This window comes from Hemitrygon akajei, chromosome 28, assembly GCF_048418815.1.
Source record: "Hemitrygon akajei chromosome 28, sHemAka1.3, whole genome shotgun sequence".
Taxonomy (NCBI): domain Eukaryota; kingdom Metazoa; phylum Chordata; class Chondrichthyes; order Myliobatiformes; family Dasyatidae; genus Hemitrygon; species Hemitrygon akajei.
In genome coordinates, this window is record NC_133151.1 from 46,347,875 (window position 1) to 46,359,436 (window position 11,562).

Consider the following 11,562-nt stretch of genomic DNA (forward strand, 5'->3'; position numbering starts at 1 on the left):
ACCTGCACAGTAAATTCTTGTTCCTTGGAGAGTATTGCAGACAGAGTGTCCATGGAATACAGGAACATCATTCACTGAAAGTGACAACACAGGTAGTCAGGATGGTGAAGATGATGTTTGGCCTATTTGTCTTCATTGGTCAGGGAACTGAGTTACAGGATTTGGGATGTCATATGACAACTGTAATCATCAAAGTGAGATTGCACTGTATTGTGCACAGTTCTAGTCACCCAGCTACAGGAAGGATGTCATGAAGCTGGAAAGTGTGGAGGGAAGTTTGATGAGGGTGTTACTGACACTGGAGGATTTGAATTATTAGCAGAAGTTTGGACAGACTGGGACTCTCTTTCTCACCAGAGAGATTAAGGAGCTGTCTGGTGACCATCCAAAGGTTTCCAAAATAATTAGGCAATCACTCTTTGTGTCAGGGTAGGGAAGCATAAATTTACAAGACAATTGTTTAAGGTGAAGGGGAAACATTTAAAGGCTACCTGACAGGTGGGGCGATGTGGCATGTTTGATTAAGGAGACCAACACTACAGTAATAAGTGAGGAATTTGATGACGTCTTGTAAGTAGAGGTTTTAAACAAAATGATGAATGGTGATTTTGATGGGATTACACTGCTGGCCTCCCAATAGGCTCAGGTATTGTGGAGCAGAGATGTTGGTAAATCACACAGAGGTGTAATGGGAACAGGCTTACAGCAGTCGGGCGTTTTGACTTCCCCAGCATTAACCAGATTACCTTTGTATGAAAAGCTTGAGTTTCCAGGAGTAATTTGGCAGATGCAGGATCAGTTCATCCCTCAGCAGAAACAATATTCGAAAGGGAGAATGAGGCAACCATCAGCAACAACGGAAGACAAAGGCAGCATAAAGGAACATGAGAGAGCAGAGAATATCACAAAAGTTAGTGGGAAGCTAAAGAACTTAAAAAGAACAGAAGGTAACTAAAATAGTAATATGGAGATAACAGATAAATTATTAAAGTAACTGGCCAATAGTATAAAGGGGAATAAGGATTTATTTCAGATATTTAAAGAGTAAAAGAGGCAAGAATGGATCAGGTTTCCCATTCTCACCTTCGGAATCACATCCCTCCCTGATCCTCTTTTACACTGTTTAGTTTATTCTGTATTTCTTATCGAACCGGGCAATCTTGATCATTTAATGAAGAGGGCCACAGCGTGGCAAATGCATTTCAAGGTGAGACAGTGCACATTGCAAAGTCAAACCAGTGTAGAACTTACACTATGAATGATCGGTCATTAGGGAGTGTAATGGGCCGGAGAGATTTAGGGGTAAATCTCTCACACCCAGTTCATTGAAAGTGGTGTCCCTGGTAGACAGGGTGGTGAAGAACGGGGTTTAACAGGCTGGTCTTCATTAGTCAGGGGACTGAGTATATCAGTTGGGACATTATGTTACAGTTGTGTAAGTGACTGGAGGCCACACTTGTATTGTGTACAGCTCTTGTCACCGTTTTAGGAAACGGGGTTAAACTGGGGAGAGTGTAGAAAAGATTTCCAAGAATGTTTCCGGGACCTGAGGTTCTCAGTTACACAGAGAGGTTGGTCAGACAATGTCCGTTGTCCTTTATTCCTTGGAATCAGAATCATTTATCACCGTGTTATATGACAAGGAATCTGTCATTTTATTTTGACAGCAGTACAATGCGATGAAGGTGCAGATGTGAACATTGTGTCAGCAGAACACCAAGAGATTCTGGGAATGGCGAACAACGCGGACAAAATGGTGCAGGAACCCAGTAAGTCAGGCAGCATCTCCCACCAGAGACCTGATGAAGGGTCTCAGTCCGAAAGTGGGCTGTATATTCCCACCATTGATGCTGCCTGACTTGCTGATTTCCGCCAGCATTGAGTGTGTATTGTGTCAGAGAGAGTGAGTTAAAGGGGCGGGCGGGTTAGACCAGTGTCACTGTGTTTGTGGGTCCGAACACATCGTAAGATTTCTCAGCGCCTCCTGTAGAAAATGAAAAGATTTCTCTGTTACGGAAGCGCCTCACTCCCCAGCTCAGTCCCGAAGAGGGAATTAACCGCAAAGTTTTAATTAGATTAAATATTTCAGCCATAAAGCAGAGAACAGGTCAACGATCGGGAGAGAGAACGCGGGCAATGCAGTAATGAAACGGGTTAAAATAGAAAGCGCTGCCTTTAATCCCGATTAAACTTTCTTTCCAGCGAACATTCCGGCCTCAGTGACGGACAGGGACTAGTCCGAGTCTCCGCAGCGTCCGATTTGAATTGGAATCGGCGAGTTTTTGAGGAGAGAGAAACACAGAAAAATGAAGCTGCCGGGAGCTGACAGCAGGATGTCTCCGCCCCGTCCGCTCGCTGCCTTTAAATTGCTCTGTGCCGCCGCCTTTCGCTTCATTTCTCATTCAGTTTTGATTGTGAGAAGGATTTATCAGAGTCGCCGACATGACTGAGACAGCACCCGCCGAAACGGCTCCTCCAGCCGCACCCGCCGCCGCAAAGAAGACTCCCAAGAAGAAGGCGGCTGCCCGGAGCAAACCAACCGGTCCCTCGTTGGGCGAACAGATCGATAAGATCGTGGCGGGTTGTCGCGATAGGAAGGGTATGTCCGGTACGGCCATCATTAAGGCTCTGGCCGTCAGCGGTGTCGATGTGGTGAAACTTCGCCCCCAGATCAAGATGAGCATCAAGAGGAAAGTGGAAAGCGGCTCCTTGGTTCAGGCCAAGGGCTCGGGTGTTTCGGGATCCTTTAAATCCGGTAAAGGAAAAACTGCCGTGAAGGTGGTGAAGAAAGCGAACAAGCCAGCGGCAAAGAAATCTGCCACCAAGAAATCTCCCAGCAAGAAGCTTGGCGCCAAGAAACCAGCGGCTAAAAAAGCGGGAGGTAAGAAACCCGCGGCTAAAAAAGCGGCAGCTAAGAAACCCGCGGCTAAGAAACCAGCAGCTAAGAAACCCGTGGCTAAAAAAGCGGCAGCTAAGAAACCCGCGGCTAAGAAAGCGGCGCCGAAGCCCAAGAGCCCCAAGAAAGCCGCAGCCCCGAAGACGAAGGCGGCCAAGAAGCCGAAGTCGAAATCCGCGAAACCCAAGAAGACAGCAGTCAAAAAGTGAATTAAGAATACACCATTTGTGTGTATCTGAACCCAACGGCTCTTCTCAGAGCCACCCACATCTCAGAAAAGAGCTGATTCAGAGTGTTGTGATTCCCGCGCCGGGTCCGATTGAGTTTCCGGGGGAACATCTCACATGGAACCCGAGATTACCGGTACCTCTGACATTTGGTGCGGCCGTGCCGTCTCAGTGTCTGAAATGAGACGTGGATGCCCGAGCTGAGATTGAGAGATATGGGATGTGGGCAGTTTCAGGCCCAATTCCTTCTCCGATCCGGGAGAGAGTGACTGAGACATTGACACCAGCGGAGATTCAGCTGAGTTGATTGGGAACTGCTGAAAGCTATGCGAGAGGGGTGGGAGCGTGTTGAGAGAGGGATCCGTCTCTGGGGACGGACTGTAGCGGGAGGATATGTGATAAACTACCCGGTGGCATTGCCGACGGACCTTCATTCCGGCCCCAGCTACAAAACTACATAGTTAATTTACACAAAACACCAATACCAAAAATGTACAAGAGAGTGAAATCTAATGTAAAAAATCACTATTTCCTGGTAGTCACCCCCCCCCCGAAATCCCCCACTGTACCCCTCGCGTCGGCATGCTCCCACTCCAAGCACAGCGGGCACGAACGTATCCCCATGTCCAAAGCAAACAAAACGGTAACAGCCGCACCAGCTGTACATGACAGGTTTGTGTGAGAAGTGAAGGGTCAGATGAGACCCTGACAGGGAGGGAAGCGCGTTCATCTCTGGATGCATTCAAGAGAGTGAGATAGAGCTCTTATAGATAGCGGGGTCAAGGGATATGGGGAGAGGGCAGGAACGGGGTACTGATTGTGTATGATCAGCCATGATCACAGTGAATGGCGGTGCTGGCTAGAAGGGCCGAATGGCCTACTCCTGCACCTACTGTCCATTGTCTATTATCTCCTGTCCCTCGCTGAATTACCCTGTCTGCACAGAACTGATGCTCGGGGTCAATTAGTGCAAAACCGAACGGGAAAGCAGACCGTTATTACAATAATGATCAGCTGGCTATAGTCCTTTATTTTGCCGTGGTAGTGGCTCTTAAAAGAGCCTTTTCTGGTGTTCGGTGTGTAGGCTGGGCTTAGGCGCGCTCCCCGCGGATGCGGCGGGCCAACTGGATGTCCTTGGGCATAATGGTGACTCGCTTGGCGTGGATGGCGCACAGGTTAGTGTCCTCAAAGAGCCCGACCAGGTAAGCCTCACTTGCCTCCTGCAGGGCCATGACGGCCGAGCTCTGGAAACGCAGATCGGTTTTGAAGTCCTGAGCGATCTCCCGCACCAGGCGCTGGAAGGGAAGTTTGCGGATGAGCAGCTCGGTGGATTTCTGGTAGCGCCGGATCTCCCTCAGAGCCACGGTGCCGGGCCGGTAGCGATGAGGCTTCTTCACTCCGCCGGTGGCAGGAGCGCTCTTCCGCGCCGCTTTGGTCGCCAACTGTTTGCGAGGAGCTTTTCCGCCAGTCGATTTGCGCGCTGTCTGCTTGGTGCGGGCCATTCTGCTTCGGGAGCGAGAACACAGGCTGAAATACCGGAACAAGATAGACGAAACGGGCTCCAGGACAGGCTTTTATACAGCTGGGAAGGGCCGTCCCACCGCTTATGATTGGCTGAACAGCGACTGTCTATTAAAGGATCTAGTTGCTGCGATTGGTTTATTGATTTCATGCAGGCTGGCGGCGAATAAAAATTTACGACAAAATGGAAAATTGTTAACTGGCGGTCGGACTTCATCCAATCGGAATGCACTGTGATTGGCGCCCGATTAATTTCAAACCGCCCGCCAATTTCAGAGCACGCAGCTTGATAGTTTTTTATTTACAATTAATTCTATCACGGATCATGGATTTTCAGTTTCATTTAATATCCAATTCCCTCAGTTAATATTTGAATGCATAATTACGGAATCGACTCTCTAAACGAGTGAACTGATTTCTGTCCGAGATGGACAGAATGATTAAGATCGATATAAATGCATTCAACATTTACGGTAATCGCCGCCTGGAAAGGCACAATCGCAGCTATATATATTTCAAGCGGAAGTGATTAATCTATTTCAAATGGAATCAGATTAAGATATCGACAAAAAATAATTAAAAGGTTGTGGACACAGCTCCGTCTGTGAGGTGGTGAGTGGCTCTTAGAAGAGCCTTTGTGTTCTCAGGAGGAAGTGGGAGTTTTTCAGCCGCCGAAGCCATAGAGAGTGCGGCCCTGGCGTTTCAGAGCGTACACCACATCCATGGCAGTGACCGTCTTGCGCTTGGCGTGTTCAGTGTAGGTGACCGCATCCCGGATCACATTCTCCAGGAAAACCTTCAGCACCCCGCGGGTCTCCTCGTAGATCAGACCCGAGATCCGCTTGACGCCGCCACGGCGAGCCAGACGGCGGATGGCCGGTTTGGTGATGCCCTGGATGTTATCACGGAGCACTTTACGGTGCCGCTTGGCTCCGCCTTTGCCCAGTCCTTTGCCTCCTTTCCCTCTGCCGGACATGATGCTGCTTCACTCAGGTCGCTGCTCACTGACAAACCGACTGCTGCTGTCTCCTTTTATACACAGCGCCCCGACCTGCCCGAGAAACGCGCAGAGAGACAGAGGCGGGGAGGGGAGGAGACAGAGTCAGAGTGACGGACAGAGCCGAGAGCGGCCTCTCATCGTCCAGCTCCGCCTTCACTTTACCACACCCGCCAATTTCCAACGATTTATCCGACACAAAGCGCTCCAGCTCCAACTGTGTCCTCTGATCCTAGACTTCCCCACTAGAGGAAACATCTTCTCCACATCCACTCGAGACAGACAGAGAGGCATACTTTATTGATCCCGGGGGAAACTGGGTTTTGTTACAGTCGCACCAACCAAGAATAGTGTAGAAATATAGCAATATAAACCATAAATAATTCAATAATAATAAGTAAATTATGCCAACTGGAAATAAGTCCAGGACCAGCCTATTGGCTCAGGTTGTCCGACACTCCGAGGGACGAGTTGTAACGTTTGATGGCCACAGGCAGGAATGACTTCCTATGACTCTCAGTGTTACATCTCGGTGGAATGATTCTCTGGCTGAATGTACTCCTGTGCCTAACCAGTATATTATGGAGTGGATGGGAGACATTGTCCAAGATGGCATGCAACACGTACAGACTGGAAGATTTCTGGAAATTTGCTGATTCTCCTGCTTTAAATTATAGGAAGTGCTTTTCCATTGCGCAAATCCCCAAGGAACTCAGTCTGTCCCTCCCCGGCCCCATGACCAGTGTGAGCGTCCTCACACACAGCAGTTGGTGGGCGAGGGTGCAGTCACTTCCAGTGATGAGAGGGTTAATTTATCAGAACAATTGTTCCTCTGGGTCGCGAGGGAAATGAAAGTCCGGTCACATAAAGGAACAGGATACATAGGCAGATATAAGGATATACAGACCTCGCTTTGGCGCCTTCTAAAGCCCAGGTAAAGTGGTGGCTGAGGAGCTGGTGTGAGGTGGGTGGGGGCTTTAGGTACGAGGATCATTGAGGTCCCGAGAGAAAGATGAGACGGGTCCAAGGAGGGGAGCCAATATGTTTACCGGATCTTTCTTCGTGCTACACGGAAGGGTTTAAACGAGCAGGTATGAGGTCCTACACAGTGATTTTTGGGAACTAGGTGAAAAAGCAGGACTTTCAGGATTGTAATTACGGAATTGTGGCCCAAACCTTGTGCTGCTGTGGTGAGAAAACAATTGCTGCTGAGGAACTGATGCAGGAGGGAGGTCTTCAGATTTACGGATCAATGGGCTCCCTTCCAGTCAGGTGGGAGACCGGGACAAACAAGGCCATTTCCATCTGAACCGCAGGGGAACCAATATCCTCACCAGGAGGTTTGATGGTGTCACTTGGCAGAGTTTGAACTAGAGTAGCAAGTGGGAGAATGTATGTATGACAAGACAGTCTGAAAAGAACGAGAGCTAATGGCAGGCCAATAAACATGGTGGGATTGATGGGCTGAAATAAGTTTATTTCAGCATTACGGAGTATTATGTTGTCGGACGTTCAGGGCTGGCAGCTCAACATCTCTAGGTTTCATTGTTTTACATGTGAGTGGAGGGGGGGCGGTTATAAGATGCAGAGGTTACCCCACTGGGAATGTCACAGCAAACTGGAGGGCTCACTTACAGAGGCAATCTACAGTCACACGGATTGGATTATAGTATTGGCCCCCAATAGCCACTGGGAGGTGGAGGAACACAGAGGTTTATGTTTATGGAGAGGTGCAGAACAGAACTGTCATAATGGGGGACTTTATCTAGAATTGACTGCATCTTGATCAATGCTTAGATGCTCAAGATTTCTTCAGCAATTCCGAGGAATGTTTGAAACATTATGTACAGAGCCCCACCAGAGGCGAGAACAGACGGGAATTAGTTCAGGGAAACGAGCCAGGCCAGCTGACGATCACAATTTATTTTGTTCGTTAGTTATGAGTAAGACAGAAGCCAAGGGGCATTGATTGGGAGCAGCCACTGTCAGACAAGTCCACATCTGACATGTGGGAGTTGTTTAAAGACCAGCAGATCTGAGTTCAGGATCAGCATGTTCCTGTAAGGAGTAAGGACAAGGATGGTAATTTAAGGGAACTTTGGATGAATGGAGAGATCCTGAATTTAGTCAGAAGGATATGAAAGGTTTAAGCGGGTAAAATCAGACTGGGTATCTTTGGAATATAAAGATAGCGGGGAAATGCTAAAGCTGGTGATAGGAAAGGCCAAATGGGGCCTCAAACTGTCCTTGTGGAGTGGGATCAAAGATAATCCCAAGGCCTTTTGATTTATATTAGTTAAACAGGGATAACCAGAGACTGGAAAGGTCCACTCAAGATTAAAGGAGGAATGATGTGGTTGAAGTCAGACCAAATGGCTGGGGTACTAAATGAGTCCGTTGTGTCAATATTTACCGAGGAGAAGGAATTGAATGTCAATGAAAACAGTGTGAGACATGCTAATGTGCAGAGACGTGTTGAGATTAAGGAGCAGGCTGCGCTGGGACGTCTGAAAAGCAATAACATGGATAAGACTCCAAGAACTGAACGCATATATCCTACAATAGTGAAAGAAGCAAGTGAGCAGATTGCTGGGGATTTGACAAGGATCTATGTCGGGGTCCCCAACTTTTTTTGCACCGCGGACCCATTTAATATCGACAATATTCTTGCGGACCGGCTGGCGGGGGGGAGGTTTGTTAATATATTCCAGAATACAAGTGGAACTATAAGTCACTTATAAGTGGCTAATTAATACACTCAATTTTGTTTCTAAAAGGGTTTATCTAAAGAATTTAATATTAAACACACAGTGCATATTTTCCTCCCATGCATATAGTGATAAGTCAATTATAGGGCACTTATAAGTCAATAGCATCATAACATGTTAAGTAACATTTGGATATTAAACACACAGCACATATTTTCCTCGTATGAGCATATAAAATCATTGCAACACACCAATATTGGTGAATCAGTAAGAGCCCAGGGCTTGTTTCCCTGCAATAAGGCGGTCTCATCGAGGGGTGATGGGAGACAGCAATACTCAAAGGGGGTTCCTTATGTCCTGACGAAGGGTCTCGGCCTGAAACGTCGACAGTGCTTCTCCTTATAGATGCTACCTGGCCTGCTGTGTTCTACCAGCATTTTTTGTGTGTTGTTTGAATTTCCAGCATCTGCAGATTTCCTCATGTTTGCTCCTTATATCCAGACTATTCCGCAATTTAGCTTTTGTTGCATTCGTTGCAGAAAACCCCGCTTCACAGAGATATGATGTTGGAAACGGAAGCAACGTTTTCAGTGCTTTCATGGCTATCTCAGGATATTCAGCCTTGACTTTGATCCAGAATGCCGGCAGAGATGTTATGTCAAACATATTTTTCAGCCCACCGTCATTTGCAAGCTCGAGGAGTTGATCTTCCCGCGCTGAATTGGATAGTTGTCATTCTCCCCTGAAGTGACAAATTGAGTTCATTGAGCAGGTTGAAGATGTCACACAGATAAGCAAGTTTTGCTATCCACTCCTCGTCAAGTGTGCTGCCAGTAGTGACGTTTTTCCTGAAAGAAATCTCTGTAGCTGCTCTCTTAACTCAAAAACCTTGGCCAGGGCTCTCCATCTTGATAGCCACCTGACTTCAGTGTGAAAGAGAAGGCGTTTGTGCTCTGCATCCATTTCTTCACAAAGCTGCTCAAACAGACATGAGTTAAGGGCTTTTACTTTGATGCGATTGATAATTTCAATGACGTCACTAAATACGCTGTTAAGATGAGGTGACATTTTTCGGCTAGCCAGCATCTCCCTGTTTATGACAGTTTGCAGACTGGCATTCAGGAGCAACCTCTTTGACTCGGGTAGTGAAACCAGACAGCCGTCCAGTCATAGCTGCAGCCCCATCTGTGCATATTCCAACACAGAATGACCAGTCCGGTTTGCCTAACATGTAGTCATTCAAAGACTTGAACAGTTCTGCCTCAGTTGTGTTAGTTGGCAGTGGCAGTGCGCACAGCATATCCTCATGCACATCGTCTTGAAATATATATCGCACATAAACCAGCAGTGTTACCTTGTTGTCGACATTGGTAGACTCGTCGACCTGGATAGCATACCATGGTGACTCATTAAGCCGTTCTAACATCTGTGCTTCGATGTCCCCCGCTTTGTCATCAATTCTCCTTGAAACTGGAAGAGAAACCTGTGCCATCTTGTTAGCTGCAGCTTCTCCCAACAGTTCACAGCACATGTCCTTGGCAGCAGGCAGAATCAATTCTTCCCCAACAGTGAAAGGCTTCTTAGCCTTCGCAATACGGCTAGCCACTAACTATGACGCTCTCAGAACAGCAGCATTTGTGAAGGTGGTGGCTCTCAGCACTTGCTTCTGTCCCTCTTGCTCACGTTTTTTCCACTCAAAAAACTCAACTGATTTGTCTTTAAGTGCAGGGTGCTGGGACTCAAGATGCCGAAGCAGTTTTGAGGGCTTCATTGCCTCAAGAAGGGTGGAAGATAAAAACCAGGTGACTGTAGTCCAGTTAACTTCACTTCAAGTACTGGAGTCTATAATCTGTGAAGAAATAACAAGTCATTTAGAAAAGTTTAATGTCATTGAACTAAGTCAACAGGGTTTACAGTCAGATTCACACAGCACAGAAATGAGCCCTTCAGCTCAAATGGTCCACGCTGACCAAAGTTCCCATCTGAGCTTGTGGTCTGTAACCCCCTCACCACCACATTATGAACAAGACTATCCTCCTCATTTTCCCATTTCCTTGCATTTGACCCATATCCTTCAAAACTTTTCCTTCCCATCTACCTGTCCAAGTACCTTTTTAATATACCTGACTCAACCACTCCCCCGGCAGCTCACTCCATACACTGACCAGCCTGTGTGTGGAAAAGTTGCCCTTCAGGTTCCTAATTAATCTCATCTCAAACCAATGCCCTCCAGTTCCTGATTCCCCAACCCTGACAAAAACATTGTTATCTTTGACCCAACCCAGGCCCCTTATTATTTAATACACCTCTGCAATATCAGCACTCATTCTCCAACTTTCCAGTGAAAATAGTCCAAAACGCTTTCCACAAATCAATCCTTCGAGATCCAACAACATCCCCATAAATCAGCTCTGCACTCTTTCCAGCTCAATGGTGCCTGTCATATAGCACGGTCACAAAAACTAAACACTATTTATGAAATGTGGCCAAACCAACGTGTTGTACAACTGCACCATTTCATCCCAGCTTCTATATTCGGTGCCGTGACTGAAGGCCAGTGTTCCAAAAGCCTCTTCACCACCCTGTCCATCTGGAACCTGGTTTTTGTCCCTGTAACCTGGGTTACTGAATGTTAAGTCATGTTTGACAAACATACCAGAGATTTGAGACTTTACAGGGAAGTTGGAGAAGTGGTGATTTTGGATTTTCAGGAGCCATTTGCCAAGGTCCCACATGAAAGGCTGGTGCACAAGACCAGATCTCAGTACTGGGAAGGAAGTGTGTTAATATTGACTGAAGACTGGTTATCATACTGAGACAGAATAACAGGTCTGTTTCAGGCTGGGATGACATAACTACTGGAGTGTCCCAGCAAACTGTTCTGGACCCTCCATTATTTACTATTGATATTAATGACCTGGAGGAGGGGCAGAGAGTGAGGAATCCCCGATTGTCAATGACAGGAATGTGGGACAGGCATGTTCTGATTGCACATTTGGTCTCTACAACAGGATATGGGGAAGCTGGTGTCGGATACTTGGTAAATGGAGTTTAATGCGGTGAAGTGTGATGGCATGTGGTAGGAGGAATCAAAATTCACTACTATTTATGTGGAGATAAATTGTAAATGAGAGAAATAGAGAGGGGTCGAGGTGTTGCCTGCACAACAAAATAGAGACGGGTGCAGTGAGGGGTTCATAAGACCATAAATGA

The 11,562-nt window shown here is 47.1% G+C and overlaps 3 protein-coding genes across 3 annotated transcripts; 1 reads left to right on the top strand and 2 right to left on the bottom strand.

Annotated features, from left to right (window-relative positions):
• Positions 1-2,396: 2,396 nt before the first annotated feature.
• LOC140717591 (histone H1-like) lies at positions 2,397-3,123 on the top strand. The gene has a single exon (XM_073031164.1). It carries the CDS (start codon positions 2,443-2,445, stop codon positions 3,103-3,105), a length of 663 nt encoding a protein of 220 aa, XP_072887265.1. The 5' UTR covers positions 2,397-2,442; the 3' UTR covers positions 3,106-3,123.
• Positions 3,124-4,185: 1,062 nt separating this feature from the next.
• LOC140717592 (histone H3) lies at positions 4,186-4,644 on the bottom strand. The gene has a single exon (XM_073031165.1). It carries the CDS (start codon positions 4,623-4,625, stop codon positions 4,215-4,217), a length of 411 nt encoding a protein of 136 aa, XP_072887266.1. The 5' UTR covers positions 4,626-4,644; the 3' UTR covers positions 4,186-4,214.
• Positions 4,645-5,308: 664 nt separating this feature from the next.
• LOC140717866 (histone H4) lies at positions 5,309-5,620 on the bottom strand. Its single transcript, XM_073031586.1, has one exon. It carries the CDS (start codon positions 5,618-5,620, stop codon positions 5,309-5,311), a length of 312 nt encoding a protein of 103 aa, XP_072887687.1.
• Positions 5,621-11,562: the final 5,942 nt, after the last annotated feature.

Bases quoted from the DNA above. Each gene is read 5' to 3' on its own strand.
- LOC140717592 (XM_073031165.1), bottom strand. From the start codon at position 4,625: ATGGCCCGCACCAAGCAGACAGCGCGCAAATCGACTGGCGGAAAAGCT.
- LOC140717866 (XM_073031586.1), bottom strand. From the start codon at position 5,620: ATGTCCGGCAGAGGGAAAGGAGGCAAAGGACTGGGCAAAGGCGGAGCC.
- LOC140717591 (XM_073031164.1), top strand. From the start codon at position 2,443: ATGACTGAGACAGCACCCGCCGAAACGGCTCCTCCAGCCGCACCCGCC.